General features: G+C 50.1%; 1 protein-coding gene across 1 annotated transcript in view; it reads left to right on the forward strand.

The window, feature by feature from the left end:
- LOC129821559 (bone morphogenetic protein receptor type-2-like) overlaps window positions 1–16,728 on the forward strand; it is a 120,720-nt gene that overhangs the window by 71,595 nt on the left and 32,397 nt on the right. Inside the window, exon 7 of the mRNA XM_055879221.1 lies at window positions 15,782–15,896. Within this exon, the coding sequence (XP_055735196.1) occupies window positions 15,782–15,896 (115 nt within the window). The remainder of the gene's footprint in view (window positions 1–15,781; window positions 15,897–16,728) is intronic.

The following is a 16,728-nucleotide window of genomic DNA, read 5'->3' on the forward strand; positions in this document are numbered from 1 at the left end:
TGTGGCCTGGCTGGAATATTACCCTCATGTGAGTACTGTACCCACTGGCCTGGCTGGAATATTACCCTCATGTGAGTACTGTACCCACTGTGGCCTGGCTGGAATATTACCCTCATGTGAGTACTGTACCCACTGTGGCCAGGCTGGAATATTACCCTCATGTGAGTACTATACCCACTGTGGCCTGGCTGGAATATTACCCTCATGTGAGTACTGTACCCACTGGCCTGGCTGGAATATTACCCTCATGTGAGTACTGTACCCACTGTGGCCTGGCTGGAATATTACCCTCATGTGAGTACTGTACCCACTGTGGCCTGGCTGGAATATTACCCTCATGTGAGTACTGTACCCACTGTGGCCAGGCTGGAATATTACCCTCATGTGAGTACTGTATCCACTGTGGCCTGGCTGGAATATTACCCTCATGTGAGTACTGTACCCACTGTGGCCTGGCTGGAATATTACCCTCATGTGAGTACTGTACCCACTGTGGCCTGGCTGGAATATTACCCTCATGTGAGTACTGTACCCACTGGCCTGGCTGGAATATTACCCTCATGTGAGTACTGTACCCACTGTGGCCTGGCTGGAATATTACCCTCATGTGAGTACTGTACCCACTGTGGCCTGGCTGGAATATTACCCTCATGTGAGTACTGTACCCACTGTGGCCAGGCTGGAATATTACCCTCATGTGAGTACTGTACCCACTGTGGCCTGGCTGGAATATTACCCTCATGTGAGTACTGTACCCACTGTGGCCTGGCTGGAATATTACCCTCATGTGAGTACTGTACCCACTGTGGCCAGGCTGGAATATTACCCTTATGTGAGTACTGTACCCACTGTGGCCTGGCTGGAATATTACCCTCATGTGAGTACTGTACCCACTGGCCTGGCTGGAATATTACCCTCATGTGAGTACTGTACCCACTGTGGCCTGGCTGGAATATTACCCTCATGTGAGTACTGTACCCACTGTGGCCTGGCTGGAATATTACCCTCATGTGAGTACTGTACCCACTGTGGCCTGGCTGGAATATTACCCTCATGTGAGTACTGTACCCACTGTGGCCAGGCTGGAATATTACCCTCATGTGAGTACTGTACCCACTGTGGCCAGGCTGGAATATTACCCTCATGTGAGTACTGTACCCACTGTGGCCTGGCTGGAATATTACCCTCATGTGAGTACTGGACCCACTGTGGCCTGGCTGGAATATTACCCTCATGTGAGTACTGTACCCACTGGCCTGGCTGGAATATTACCCTCATGTGAGTACTGTACCCACTGTGGCCTGGCTGGAATATTACCCTCATGTGAGTACTGTACCCACTGTGGCCAGGCTGGAATATTACCCTCATGTGAGTACTATACCCACTGTGGCCTGGCTGGAATATTACCCTCATGTGAGTACTGTACCCACTGGCCTGGCTGGAATATTACCCTCATGTGAGTACTGTACCCACTGTGGCCTGGCTGGAATATTACCCTCATGTGAGTACTGTACCCACTGTGGCCTGGCTGGAATATTACCCTCATGTGAGTACTGTACCCACTGTGGCCAGGCTGGAATATTACCCTCATGTGAGTACTGTATCCACTGTGGCCTGGCTGGAATATTACCCTCATGTGAGTACTGTACCCACTGTGGCCTGGCTGGAATATTACCCTCATGTGAGTACTGTACCCACTGTGGCCTGGCTGGAATATTACCCTCATGTGAGTACTGTACCCACTGGCCTGGCTGGAATATTACCCTCATGTGAGTACTGTACCCACTGTGGCCTGGCTGGAATATTACCCTCATGTGAGTACTGTACCCACTGTGGCCTGGCTGGAATATTACCCTCATGTGAGTACTGTACCCACTGTGGCCAGGCTGGAATATTACCCTCATGTGAGTACTGTACCCACTGTGGCCTGGCTGGAATATTACCCTCATGTGAGTACTGTACCCACTGTGGCCTGGCTGGAATATTACCCTCATGTGAGTACTGTACCCACTGTGGCCAGGCTGGAATATTACCCTTATGTGAGTACTGTACCCACTGTGGCCTGGCTGGAATATTACCCTCATGTGAGTACTGTACCCACTGGCCTGGCTGGAATATTACCCTCATGTGAGTACTGTACCCACTGTGGCCTGGCTGGAATATTACCCTCATGTGAGTACTGTACCCACTGTGGCCTGGCTGGAATATTACCCTCATGTGAGTACTGTACCCACTGTGGCCTGGCTGGAATATTACCCTCATGTGAGTACTGTACCCACTGGCCTGGCTGGAATATTACCCTCATGTGAGTACTGTACCCACTGGCCTGGCTGGAATATTACCCTCATGTGAGTACTGTACCCACTGTGGCCTGGCTGGAATATTACCATCATGTGAGTACTGTACCCACTGTGGCCTGGCTGGAATATTACCCTCATTTGAGTACTGTACCCACTGTGGCCTGGCTGGAATATTACCCTCATGTGAGTACTGTACCCACTGGCCTGGCTGGAATATTACCCTCATGTGAGTACTGTACCCACTGGCCTGGCTGGAATATTACCCTCATGTGAGTACTGTACCCACTGTGGCCTGGCTGGTCTAGGGGTAATGCCACAGCCTCTGGTGTCAGCAAATGTTCAAATCCAGTCTCCTGTCCTTTGACACAGCCTATCTATCTTTCACCACTGTCATCCTCTATCTGTTCTATACTATTATAAGACCTGTTGTTTGGATCATGGATTGTCATTGGTTGATACCAGGGAGTTATTCATCACTATCCCCGTGTAATGCCGGTTAGCAGTTCTATTGGAATCATCAAGACGCATCTACTGTCCCCCAACCCAGCCAGACAGTCATTAACTTCATCTACTGTCCCCCAGCCCAGCCAGGCAGTCCTAGACTTCATCTACTGTCCCCCAGCCCAGCCAGACAGTCATTAACTTCATCCACTGTCCCCCAGCCCAGCCAGACAGTCCTAGACTTCATCTACTGTCCCCCAGCCCAGCCAGACAGTCATTAACTTCATCTACTGTCCCCCAGCCCAGCCAGGCAGTCCTAGACTTCATCTACTGTCCCCCAGCCCAGCCAGACAGTCATTAACTTCATCCACTGTCCCCCAGCCCAGCCAGACAGTCCTAGACTTCATCTACTGTCCCCCAGCCCAGCCAGACAGTCATTAACTTCATCTACTGTCCCCCAGCCCAGCCAGACAGTCATTAACTTCATCCACTGTCCCCCAACCCAGCCAGACAGTCATTAACTTCATCTACTGTCCCCCAGCCCAGCCAGACAGTCCTAGACTTCATCTACTGTCCCCCAGCCCAGCCAGACAGTCCTAGACTTCATCGACTGTCTCCCAACCCAGCCAGACAGTCATTAACTTCATCTACTGTCCCCCAGCCCAGCCAGACAGTCCTAGACTTCATCTACTGTCCCCCAGCCCAGCCAGACAGTCATTAACTTCATCTACTGTCCCCCAGCCCAGCCAGACAGTCATAACCTTCATCTACTGTCCCCCAGCCCAGCCAGACAGTCATTAACTTCATCTACTGTCCCCCAACCCAGCCAGACAGTCCTAGACTTCATCTACTGTCCCCCAACCCAGCCAGACAGTCATTAACTTCATCTACTGTCCCCCAGCCCAGCCAGACAGTCCTAGACTTCATCTACTGTCCCCCAGCCCAGCCAGACAGTCATTAACTTCATCTACTGTCCCCCAGCCCAGCCAGGCAGTCATTAACTTCATCTAGTGTCCCCCAGCCCAGCCAGACAGTCATTAACTTCATCCACTGTCCCCCAGCCCAGCCAGACAGTCCTAGACTTCATCTACTGTCCCCCAGCCCAGCCAGACAGTCATTAACTTCATCCACTGTCCCCCAGCCCAGCCAGACAGTCCTAGACTTCATCTACTGTCCCCCAGCCCAGCCAGACAGTCATTAACTTCATCTACTGTCCCCCAGCCCAGCCAGGCAGTCCTAGACTTCATCTACTGTCCCCCAGCCCAGCCAGACAGTCATTAACTTCATCCACTGTCCCCCAGCCCAGCCAGACAGTCCTAGACTTCATCTACTGTCCCCCAGCCCAGCCAGACAGTCATTAACTTCATCTACTGTCCCCCAGCCCAGCCAGACAGTCATTAACTTCATCCACTGTCCCCCAACCCAGCCAGACAGTCATTAACTTCATCTACTGTCCCCCAGCCCAGCCAGACAGTCCTAGACTTCATCTACTGTCCCCCAGCCCAGCCAGACAGTCCTAGACTTCATCGACTGTCTCCCAACCCAGCCAGACAGTCATTAACTTCATCTACTGTCCCCCAGCCCAGCCAGACAGTCCTAGACTTCATCTACTGTCCCCCAGCCCAGCCAGACAGTCCTAGACTTCATCCACTGTCCCCCAACCCAGCCAGACAGTCATTAACTTCATCTACTGTCCCCCAACCCAGCCAGACAGTCATTAACTTCATCTACTGTCCCCCAGCCCAGCCAGACAGTCATTAACTTCATCTACTGTCCCCCAGCCCAGCCAGACAGTCATAACCTTCATCTACTGTCCCCCAGCCCAGCCAGACAGTCATTAACTTCATCTACTGTCCCCCAGCCCAGCCAGACAGTCCTAGACTTCATCTACTGTCCCCCAGCCCAGCCAGACAGTCATTAACTTCATCTACTGTCCCCCAGCCCAGCCAGACAGTCATAACCTTCATCTACTGTCCCCCAGCCCAGCCAGGCAGTCATTAACTTCATCTACTGTCCCCCAGCCCAGCCAGACAGTCATTAACTTCATCTACTGTCCCCCAGCCCAGCCAGACAGTCATTAACTTCATCTACTGTCCCCCAGCCCAGCCAGACAGTCATTAACTTCATCTACTGTCCCCCAGCCCAGCCAGACAGTCATTAACTTCATCTACTGTCCCCCAACCCAGCCAGACAGTCATTAACTTCATCTACTGTCCCCCAGCCCAGCCAGACAGTCATTAACTTCATCTACTGTCCCCCAGCCCAGCCAGACAGTCATTAACTTCATCTACTGTCCCCCAGCCCAGCCAGACAGTCATTAACTTCATCTACTGTTCCCCAGCCCAGCCAGACAGTCATTAACTTCATCTACTGTCCCCCAACCCAGCCAGACAGTCCTAGACTTCATCTACTGTCCCCCAGCCCAGCCAGACAGTCATTAACTTCATCTACTGTCCCCCAGCCCAGCCAGACAGTCATAACCTTCATCTACTGTCCCCCAGCCCAGCCAGGCAGTCATTAACTTCATCTAGTGTCCCCCAGCCCAGCCAGGCAGTCATTAACTTCATCCACTGTCCCACAGCCCAGCCAGACAGTCCTAACCTTCATCCACTGTCCCCCAGCCCAGCCAGACAGTCATTAACTTCATCCACTGTCTCACAGCCCTCACGTATATACCCTGATGATCCCGCAGTCATAAACGTATATACCCTGATGATCCCGAAGTCTTAGAGCCTTGAAGTATCTAACTTTGGCAGGTTATACTGAAGCAATTAATAATCTGAAGCTTCCTCTTTTTCCATCCATCTCTTCCTCTCTCTCCATCCATCTCTTCCTCTCTCTCTATCCATCTCTTCCTCTCTCTCTATCCATCTCTTCCTCTCTCTATCCATCTCTTCCTCTCTCTATCCATCTCTTCCTCTCTCTCCATCCATCTCTTCCCCTCTCTCCATCCATCTCTTCCTCTCTCTCTATCCATCTCTTCCTCTCTCTCCATCCATCTCTTCCTCTCTCTCCATCCATCTCTTCCTCTCTCTCCATCCATCTCTTCCTCTCTCTATCCATCTCTTCCTCTCTCCATCCATCTCTTCCTCTCTCTCCATCCATCTCTTCCTCTCTCTCATCCATATCTTCCTCTCTCTCCATCCATCTCTTCCTCTCTCTCCATCCATCTCTTCCTCTCTCTCCATCCATCTCTTCCTCTCTCCATCCATCTCTTCCTCTCTCTCCATCCATCTCTTCCTCTCTCTCCATCCATCTCTTCCTCTCTCTCCATCCATCTCTTCCTCTCACTCCATCCATCTCTTCCTCTCTCTCCATCCATCTCTTCCTCTCGCTCCATCCATCTCTTCCTCTCTCTCTCCATCCATCTCTTCCTCTCTCTCTATCCATCTCTTCCTCTCTCTCCATCCATCTCTTCCTCTCTCTCCATCCATCTCTTCCTCTCTCTCTCTCCATCCATCTCTTCCTCTCTCTCTCTCCATCCATCTCTTCCTCTCTCTCTCTCCATCCATCTCTTCCTCTCTCTCCATCCATCTCTTCCTCTCTCTCTATCCATCTCTTCCTCTCTCTCCATCCATCTCTTCCTCTCTCTCTCTCATCCATCTCTTCCTCTCTCTCCATCCATCTCTTCCTCTCTCTCTCCATCCATCTCTTCCTCTCTCTCCATCCATCTCCTTCTCTCTCTCCATCCATCTCTTCCTCTCTCTCTATCCATCTCTTCCTCTCTCTCCATCCATCTCTTCCTCTCTCTCTCTCTATCCATCTCTTCCTCTCTCTCCATCCATCTCTTCCTCTCTCTCCATCCATCTCTTCCTCTCTCTCCATCCATCTCTTCCTCTCTCTCTATCATCTCTTCCTCTCTCTCTATCATCTCTTCCTCTCTCCATCCATCTCTTCCTCTCTCTCTATCCATCTCTTCCTCTCTCTCTATCATCTCTTCCTCTCTCCATCCATCTCTTCCTCTCTCTCTATCCATCTCTTCCTCTCTCTCTATCATCTCTTCCTCTCTCCATCCATCTCTTCCTCTCTCTCTATCCATCTCTTCCTCTCTCTCTATCCATCTCTTCCTCTCTCTCTCTCCATCTCTTCCTCTCTCTCTATCCATCTCTTCCTCTCTCTCTATCCATCTCTTCCTCTCTCTCTCTCCATCCATCTCTTCCTCTCTCTCCATCCATCTCTTCCTCTCTCTCCATCCATCTCTTCCTCTCTCTCCATCCATCTCTTCCTCTCTCCATCCATCTCTTCCTCTCTCTCCATCCATCTCTTCCTCTCTCTCCATCCATCTCTTCCTCTCTCTCTATCCATCTCTTCCTCTCTCTCCACCCATCTCTTCCTCTCTCTCTCTCTATCCATCTCTTCCTCTCTCCATCCATCTCTTCCTCTCTCTCTATCCATCTCTTCCTCTCTCTCTATCCATCTCTTCCTCTCTCTCTATCCATCTCTTCCTCTCTCTCTATCCATCTCTTCCTCTCTCTCCATCCATCTCTTCCTCTCTCTCCATCCATCTCTTCCTCTCTCTCTCTCCATCCATCTCTTCCTCTCTCTCTATCCATCTCTTCCTCTCTCTATCCATCTCTTCCTCTCTCTCTATCCATCTCTTCCTCTCTCTCCATCCATCTCTTCCTCTCTCTCTCTCTATCCATCTCTTCCTCTCTCTCCATCCATCTCTTCCTCTCTCTCCATCCATCTCTTCCTCTCTCTCCATCCATCTCTTCCTCTCTCTCTCTCTATCCATCTCTTCCTCTCTCTCCATCCATCTCTTCCTCTCTCTCCATCCATCTCTTCCTCTCTCTCTCTCTATCCATCTCTTCCTCTCTCTCTATCCATCTCTTCCTCTCTCTCTATCCATCTCTTCCTCTCTCTCTATCCATCTCTTCCTCTCTCTCCATCCATCTCTTCCTCTCTCTCCATCCATCTCTTCCTCTCTCTCCATCCATCTCTTCCTCTCTCTCTATCCATCTCTTCCTCTCTCTCCATCCATCTCTTCCTCTCCCTCTCTCTCTATCCATCTCTTCCTCTCTCTCCACCCATCTCTTCCTCTCTCTCTATCCATCTCCCTCTCTCTCCATCCATCTCTTCCTCTCTCTCTATCCATCTCTTCCTCTCTCTCCATCCATCTCTTCCTCTCTCTCCATCCATCTCTTCCTCTCTCTCCATCCATCTCTTCCTCTCTCTCCATCCATCTCTTCCTCTCTCTCTATCCATCTCTTCCTCTCTCTCCATCCATCTCTTCCTCTCTCTCTCCATCCATCTCTTCCTCTCTCTCCATCCATCTCTTCCTCTCTCTCTATCCATCTCTTCCTCTCTCCATCCATCTCTTCCTCTCTCCATCCATCTCTTCCTCTCTCTCCATCCATCTCTTCCTCTCTCTCCATCCATCTCTTCCTCTCTCTCTATCCATCTCTTCCTCTCTCTCTATCCATCTCTTCCTCTCTCTCCATCCATCTCTTCCTCTCTCTCCATCCATCTCTTCCTCTCTCTCCATCCATCTCTTCCTCTCTCCATCCATCTCTTCCTCTCTCTCTATCCATCTCTCCCTCTCTCTCCCTCCATCTCTTCCTCTCTCTCTATCCATCTCTTCCTCTCTCTCCATCCATCTCTTCCTCTCTCTCCATCCATCTCTTCCTCTCTCTCCATCCATCTCTTCCTCTCTCTCCATCCATCTCTTCCTCTCTCTCTATCCATCTCTTCCTCTCTCTCCATCCATCTCTTCCTCTCTCTCATCCATCTCTTCCTCTCTCTCTATCCATCTCTTCCTCTCTCTCCATCCATCTCTTCCTCTCTCTCATCCATCTCTTCCTCTCTCTCCATCCATCTCTTCCTCTCTCTCTATCCATCTCTTCCTCTCTCTCTCTCATCCATCTCTCTCTCTCTCTATCCATCTCATCCTCTCTCTCTATCCATCTCTTCCTCTCTCTCTATCCATCTCTTCCTCTCTCTCTATCCATCTCTTCCTCTCTCTCCATCCATCTCTTCCTCTCTCTCATCCATCTCTTCCTCTCTCTCCATCCATCTCTTCCTCTCTCTCCATCCATCTCTTCCTCTCTCTCTATCCATCTCTTCCTCTCTCCATCCATCTCTTCCTCTCTCTCCATCCATCTCTTCCTCTCTCTCCATCCATCTCTTCCTCTCTCTCCATCCATCTCTTCCTCTCTCTCTATCCATCTCTTCCTCTCTCTCCATCCATCTCTTCCTCTCTCTCCATCCATCTCTTCCTCTCTCTCCATCCATCTCTTCCTCTCTCTCTAGCCATCTCTTCCTCTCTCTCCATCCATCTCTTCCTCTCCCTCTCTCTCTATCCATCTCTTCCTCTCCCTCTCTCTCTATCCATCTCTTCCTCTCTCCATCCATCTCTTCCTCTCTCTCCATCCATCTCTTCCTCTCCCTCTCTCTCTATCCATCTCTTCCTCTCCCTCTCTCTCTATCCATCTCTTCCTCTCTCTCCATCCATCTCTTCCTCTCTCTATCCATCTCTTCCTCTCTCTCCATCCATCTCTTCCTCTCTCTCTAGCCATCTCTTCCTCTCTCTCCATCCATCTCTTCCTCTCCCTCTCTCTCTATCCATCTCTTCCTCTCCCTCTCTCTCTATCCATCTCTTCCTCTCTCTCTATCCATCTCCTTCTCTCTCTCCATCCATCTCTTCCTCTCTCTCCATCCATCTCTTCCTCTCTCTCCATCCATCTCTTCCTCTCTCTCCATCCATCTCTTCCTCTCTCTCTCCATCCATCTCTTCCTCTCTCTCTATCCATCTCTTCCTCTCTCTCCATCCATCTCTTCCTCTCTCTATCCATCTCTTCCTCTCTCCATCCATCTCTTCCTCTCTCTCCATCCATCTCTTCCTCTCTCTCCATCCATCTCTTCCTCTCTCTCCATCCATCTCTTCCTCTCTCTCCATCCATCTCTTCCTCTCTCTCTCTCTCCATCCATCTCTTCCTCTCTCTCTCCATCCATCTCTTCCTCTCTCTCTATCCATCTCTTCCTCTCTCTCCATCCATCTCTTCCTCTCTCTATCCATCTCTTCCTCTCTCTCTATCCATCTCTTCCTCTCTCTCCATCCATCTCTTCCTCTCTCTCTCCATCCATCTCTTCCTCTCTCTCTATCCATCTCTTCCTCTCTCTCTATCCATCTCTTCCTCTCTCCATCCATCTCTTCCTCTCTCTCCATCCATCTCTTCCTCTCTCTCCATCCATCTCTTCCTCTCTCTCCATCCATCTCTTCCTCTCTCTCCATCCATCTCTTCCTCTCTCTCTCTCTATCCATCTCTTCCTCTCTCTCCATCCATCTCTTCCTCTCTCTCCATCCATCTCTTCCTCTCTCTCTATCCATCTCTTCCTCTCTCTCTATCCATCTCTTCCTCTCTCTCCATCCATCTCTTCCTCTCTCTCCATCCATCTCTTCCTCTCTCTCCATCCATCTCTTCCTCTCTCTCTATCCATCTCTTCCTCTCTCTCTATCCATCTCTTCCTCTCTCTCTATCCATCTCTTCCTCTCTCTCCATCCATCTCTTCCTCTCTCTCCATCCATCTCTTCCTCTCTCTCTATCCATCTCTTCCTCTCTCTCTATCCATCTCTTCCTCTCTCTCCATCCATCTCTTCCTCTCTCTCTATCCATCTCTTCCTCTCTCTCTATCCATCTCTTCCTCTCTCTCCATCCATCTCTTCCTCTCTCTCCATCCATCTCTTCCTCTCTCTCTATCCATCTCTTCCTCTCTCTCTATCCATCTCTTCCTCTCTCTCTCTCTATCCATCTCTTCCTCTCTCTCTATCCATCTCTTCCTCTCTCTCTATCCATCTCTTCCTCTCTCTCTCTCTATCCATCTCTTCCTCTCTCCATCCATCTCTTCCTCTCTCTCTATCCATCTCTTCCTCTCTCTCTATCCATCTCTTCCTCTCTCTCTATCCATCTCTTCCTCTCTCTCTATCCATCTCTTCCTCTCTCCATCCATCTCCTTCTCTCTCTCCATCCATCTCTTCCTCTCTCTATCCATCTCTTCCTCTCTCCATCCATCTCTTCCTCTCTCTCCATCCATCTCTTCCTCTCTCTCCATCCATCTCTTCCTCTCTCTCTATCCATCTCCTTCTCTCTCTCCATCCATCTCTTCCTCTCTCTCCATCCATCTCTTCCTCTCTCTCCATCCATCTCTTCCTCTCTCTCCATCCATCTCTTCCTCTCTCTCCATCCATCTCTTCCTCTCTCTCCATCCATCTCTTCCTCTCTCTCTCTCTATCCATCTCTTCCTCTCTCTCCATCCATCTCTTCCTCTCTCTCCATCCATCTCTTCCTCTTTCTCTATCCATCTCTTCCTCTCTCTCTATCCATCTCTTCCTCTCTCTCCATCCATCTCTTCCTCTCTCTCCATCCATCTCTTCCTCTCTCTCCATCCATCTCTTCCTCTCTCTCTATCCATCTCTTCCTCTCTCTCTATCCATCTCTTCCTCTCTCTCTATCCATCTCTTCCTCTCTCTCCATCCATCTCTTCCTCTCTCTCCATCCATCTCTTCCTCTCTCTCCATCCATCTCTTCCTCTCTCTCTATCCATCTCTTCCTCTCTCTCTCTCATCCATCTCTTCCTCTCTCTCCATCCATCTCTTCCTCTCTCCATCCATCTCCTTCTCTCTCTCCATCCATCTCTTCCTCTCTCTCTATCCATCTCTTCCTCTCTCTCTATCCATCTCTTCCTCTCTCTCCATCCATCTCTTCCTCTCTCTATCCATCTCTTCCTCTCTCTCCATCCATCTCTTCCTCTCTCTCCATCCATCTCTTCCTCTCTCTCCATCCATCTCTTCCTCTCTCTCTCTCCATCCATCTCTCTCTCTCTCCATCCATCTCTTCCTCTCTCTCTATCCATCTCTTCCTCTCTCTCTATCCATCTCTTCCTCTCAATTTCAATTCAATTCAATTGACTTTATTGACATGGCAAGTTCATTATTACTTACATTTTGAAAGTATACATACATAATCTCTTAGGTCTGAGTATTTGTCACAGTGTAATAGGAAATGCAGCTCTGTCTCTACCTCTCCCCTGGAGCAGAGTGAGCACAGCCTGTCCTCTCTGGACATGCAGGTTTGTCTGGGACGACCGGTCTCTATAGCCAGACTGTCCTCTCTGGGCAGCCAGGTTTGTCTGTGACGACCGGTCTCTATAGCCAGACTGTCCTCTCTGGGCAGCCAGGTTTGTCTGTGACGACCGGTCTCTATAGCCAGACTGTCCTCTCTGGGCAGCCAGGTTTGTCTGTGACGACCTGTCTCTATAGCCAGACTGTCCTCTCTGGGCAGCCAGGTTTGTCTGTGACGACCGGTCTCTATAGTCAGACTGTCCTCTCTGGGCAGCCAGGTTTGTCTGTGACGACCGGTCTCTATAGCCAGACTGTCCTCTCTGGGCAGCCAGGTTTGTCTGTGACGACCGGTCTCTATAGTCAGACTGTCCTCTCTGGACAGGCAGGTTTGTCTGTGACGACCGGTCTCTATAGCCAGACTGTCCTCTCTGGACAGGCAGGTTTGTCTGTGACGACCGGTCTCTATAGCCAGACTGTCCTCTCTGGACAGGCAGGTTTGTCTGTGATGACCGGTCTCTATAGCCAGACTGTCCTCTCTGGACAGGCTGGTTTGTCTGTGACGACCGGTCTCTATAGCCAGACTGTCCTCTCTGGACAGGCAGGTTTGTCTGTGACGACCGGTCTCTATAGCCAGACTGTCCTTTCTGGGCAGCCAGGTTTGTCTGTGACGACCGGTCTCTATAGCCAGACTGTCCTCTCTGGACAGCCAGGTTTGTCTGTGACGACCGGTCTCTATAGTCAGACTGTCCTCTCTGGACAGGCAGGTTTGTCTGTGACGACCGGTCTCTATAGCCAGACTGTCCTCTCTGGACAGGCAGGTTTGTCTGTGACGACCGGTCTCTATAGCCAGACTGTCCTCTCTGGACAGGCAGGTTTGTCTGTGATGACCGGTCTCTATAGCCAGACTGTCCTCTCTGGACAGGCTGGTTTGTCTGTGACGACCGGTCTCTATAGCCAGACTGTCCTCTCTGGACAGGCAGGTTTGTCTGTGACGACCGGTCTCTATAGCCAGACTGTCCTTTCTGGGCAGCCAGGTTTGTCTGTGACGACCGGTCTCTATAGCCAGACTGTCCTCTCTGGACAGCCAGGTTTGTCTGACTGGTCTCTAGAGCCAGACTGTCCTCTCTGGACAGCCAGGTTTGTCTGTGACGACCGGTCTCTATAGCCAGACTGTCCTCTCTGGACAGGCAGGTTTGTCTGTGACGACCGGTCTCTATAGCCAGACGGTGCTCACTGAGTCTGTACCTAGTCAATGTTTTCCTCAGTTTTCTATCAGTCACAGTGGTCAGATAGTCTGCCACCATGTACTGTCTGTTTAGAGCCAAATAGCATTGAAGTTTACCTCGATTTGTTTGTGGTGCTTTTCTCTGAGTCTGTACCTATCTATCAGTCACAGTGTTTGTGGTGCTTTTCTCTGAGTCTGTACCTATCTATCAGTCACAGTGTTTGTGGTGCTTTTTCCAATTAATGACGGTGGAGTTGTTGTGCTCATCTTACCGTGACCTTCGACCTATCACACGTGACCATAGTAGACATGTGTTTATCGACCTATCACACGTGACCATAGTAGACATGTGTTTATTGACCTATCACACGTGACCATAGTAGACATGTGTTTATTGACCTATCACGTGTGACCATAGTAGACTCAGCCTGTGTTTAATGGTTTGGTGGGGGTTTGGAACAAAAAGGCATATTGGGTAGGGCTGGGGGCTCTACAGTGAAATAAGACAATAATTACTAACCAGAACATCAATGGACAAGTCATATTGACATTAGGGAGAGGCATGTGTAGCTGAGTGATCATCTCTTGCACTGAGATGCAGTGCCTTAGACCGCTGTGTGTGTGTGTGTGAACTATTTAACTGTACTAGAATGCTTAAAAGGCCACAATCATTTTTAATATTGGTTATCAGTATCGGTATCAGGGTTTTTTGTCAAGGTAAATATTATATATCGGTATGGGACAATAATGTAATATCGGTGCATCCCTATTTAAAAGCTTGTTTGGCCTCTGGAGGATAGAGAAGGGACTCTGAGGGGGAGTGGGGACCTGCTGCCTGTGGGCTCCTTCTACTGCTATGTCCTCCGGTGCCATGGCAACCGGTTTTGTTTGTCTGTTAGCTAGCTCTAATTTAGCTCAAAAACCAGCCAAAAGAGTGAAACATCTTCACACACAAAAAAACCCCCCAGAAGATACGTTTAAAGTTAGAGTCCGTGCTCCTTTCTGGTTTACTCACTCAGTTTGGTCGTTTGATGTAGTTGTATTAACTTCCCTTGCTAGGTTTGTTCTAGCTCGTTTCTTCTGGCTAGCTTGTTAGCCCGCTGGCTAGGTTTGTTCTAGCTCGTTTCTTCTGGTTAGCTTGTTAGCCCGCTGGCTAGGTTTGTTCTAGCTCGTTTCTTCTGGTTAGCTTGTTAGCCTGCTGGCTAGGTTTGTCCTAGCTCGTTTCTTCTGGCTAGCTTGTTAGCCTGCTGGCTAGGTTTGTTCTAGCTCGTTTCTTCTGGTTAGCTTGTTAGCCTGCTGGCTAGGTTTGTTCTAGCTCGTTTCTTCTGGCTAGCTTGTTAGCCTGCTGGCTAGGTTTGTTCTAACTCGTTTCTTCTGGCTAGCTTGTTAGCCTGCTGGCTAGGTTTGTTCTAGCTCGTTTCTTCTGGTTAGCTTGTTAGCCCGCTGGCTAGGTTTGTTCTAGCTCGTTTCTTCTGGTTAGCTTGTTAGCCTGCTGGCTAGGTTTGTCCTAGCTCGTTTCTTCTGGCTAGCTTGTTAGCCTGCTGGCTAGGTTTGTTCTAACTCGTTTCTTCTGGCTAGCTTGTTAGCCTGCTGGCTAGGTTTGTTCTAGCTCGTTTCTTCTGGTTAGCTTGTTAGCCTGCTGGCTAGGTTTGTTCTAGCTCGTTTCTTCTGGCTAGCTTGTTAGCCTGCTGGCTAGGTTTGTTCTAGCTCGTTTCTTCTGGCTAGCTTGTTAGCCTGCTGGCTAGGTTTGTCCTAGCTCATTTCTTCTGGCTAGCTTGTTAGCCTGCTGGTTAGGTTTGTTCTAGCTCATTTTTTCTGGCTAGCTTGTTAGCCTGCTGGCTAGGTTTGTTCTAGCTTGTTTCTTCTGGCTAGCTTGTTAGCCCGCTGGCTAGGTTTGTTCTAGCTCGTTTCTTCTGGCTAGCTTGTTAGCTGCTGGCTAGGTTTGTTCTAGCTCGTTTCTTCTGGTTAGCTTGTTAGCCTGCTGGCTAGGTTTGTTCTAGCTCGTTCCTTCTGGCTATCTTGTTAGCCTGCTGGGTAGGTTTTTGTGGTGTAGCTAGCTAGCGAGAGTCAAAACTTCATGAGGGGCAAAGTTACTTATTGTCTTGAATTATTCTTAGATTTGAGTGTTTATCTCATTCTAAAAACACAACAAAACTGAAATAAGTCGGCAGCTCACTTTGGGCATGTCTGTAACTCTCCCTCCTCTTCTTCCCCTTCCTCTATTCCCTCCTCATCTTCCTCATCATCCTCTTCCCCCTCCTCTTCTTCTTTCTCTACCTCCTCTTCTTATTCTACCTCCACCTCTTTCTTCTCCTTTTCTTTCCACTCCTCCTCATTCTCTTATTCCTCTTCCCATCATACTTTTCTCCCTCATCCTCCTCCCCTTCCTCTTCTCCCTCCTCCTCCCCTTCCTCTTCTCCCCTTCCTCTTCTCCCTCCTCTTCTCCCTCCTCCTCCTCCCCTTCCTCTTCTCCCTCCTCCTCCTCCCCTTCCTCTTCTCCATCCTCCTCCCCTTCCTCTTCTCCCTCCTCCTCCTCCCCTTCCTCCTCTTCTCCATCCTCCTCCCCTTCCTCTTCTCCATCCTCCTCCCCTTCCTCTTCTCCCTCCTCCTCCCCTTCCTCTTCTTCCTCCTCTTCTCCCTCCTCCTCCTCTGCTTTAACTCTGGTGGGAAGTGAGCTGACAACCGACCTGTCCAACCATTATCTGTATGTTTGTCTACGATGAAACAGTAAAGTCATGTTGTTGTCCTCCTCTCCAGGGTTCTCTGTGTCAGTACCTGAGTCTGCAGACAGGAGACTGGGTCAGCTGTTGTCGCCTCACACACTCTGTCACACGGGGGCTGGCCTACCTGCACACTGAGCTGCTGAGAGGAGGTAGGAGTCACCTCCACACACTCTGTCACACGGGGGCTGGCCTACCTGCACACTGAGCTGCTGAGAGGAGGTAGGAGTCACCTCCACACACTCTGTCACACGGGGGCTGGCCTACCTGCACACTGAGCTAGTGAGAGGAGGTAGGAGTCACCTTCACACACTCTGTCACACGGGGGCTGGCCTACCTGCACACTGAGCTGCTGAGAGGAGGTAGGAGTCACCTCCACACACTCTGTCACACGGGGGCTGGCCTACCTGCACACTGAGCTGCTGAGAGGAGGTAGGAGTCACCTCCACACACTCTGTCACACGGGGGCTGGCCTACCTGCACACTGAGCTAGTGAGAGGAGGTAGGAGTCACCTTCACACACTCTGTCACACGGGGGCTGGCCTACCTGCACACTGAGCTGCTGAGAGGAGGTAGGAGTCACCTCCACACACTCTGTCACACGGGGGCTGGCCTACCTGCACACTGAGCTGCTGAGAGGAGGTAGGAGTCACCTCCACACACTCTGTCACACGGGGGCTGGCCTACCTGCACACTGAGCTGCTGAGAGGAGGTAGGAGTCACCTTCACACACTCTGTCACACGGGGGCTGGCCTACCTGCACACTGCTGAGAGGAGGTAGGAGTCAGAGCTCTGGGACCTTCATCTATATTTAACCCAGTCTGTGTGTGAATAAAAAATCCTTGAGAACACAGACTTATACTGAGACCTCAAGGCCTGCATGATGAGGAGGAGGAGGAGGGGAGAGGGAGGATATTTGATGATGATGATGATGATGATGTAGGTTGTAAGTCATGTTTTTCCCAAAGCAGAATGTGTTATCCA

This window comes from Salvelinus fontinalis, chromosome 23, assembly GCF_029448725.1.
Source record: "Salvelinus fontinalis isolate EN_2023a chromosome 23, ASM2944872v1, whole genome shotgun sequence".
In the NCBI taxonomy this organism is placed as follows: domain Eukaryota; kingdom Metazoa; phylum Chordata; class Actinopteri; order Salmoniformes; family Salmonidae; genus Salvelinus; species Salvelinus fontinalis.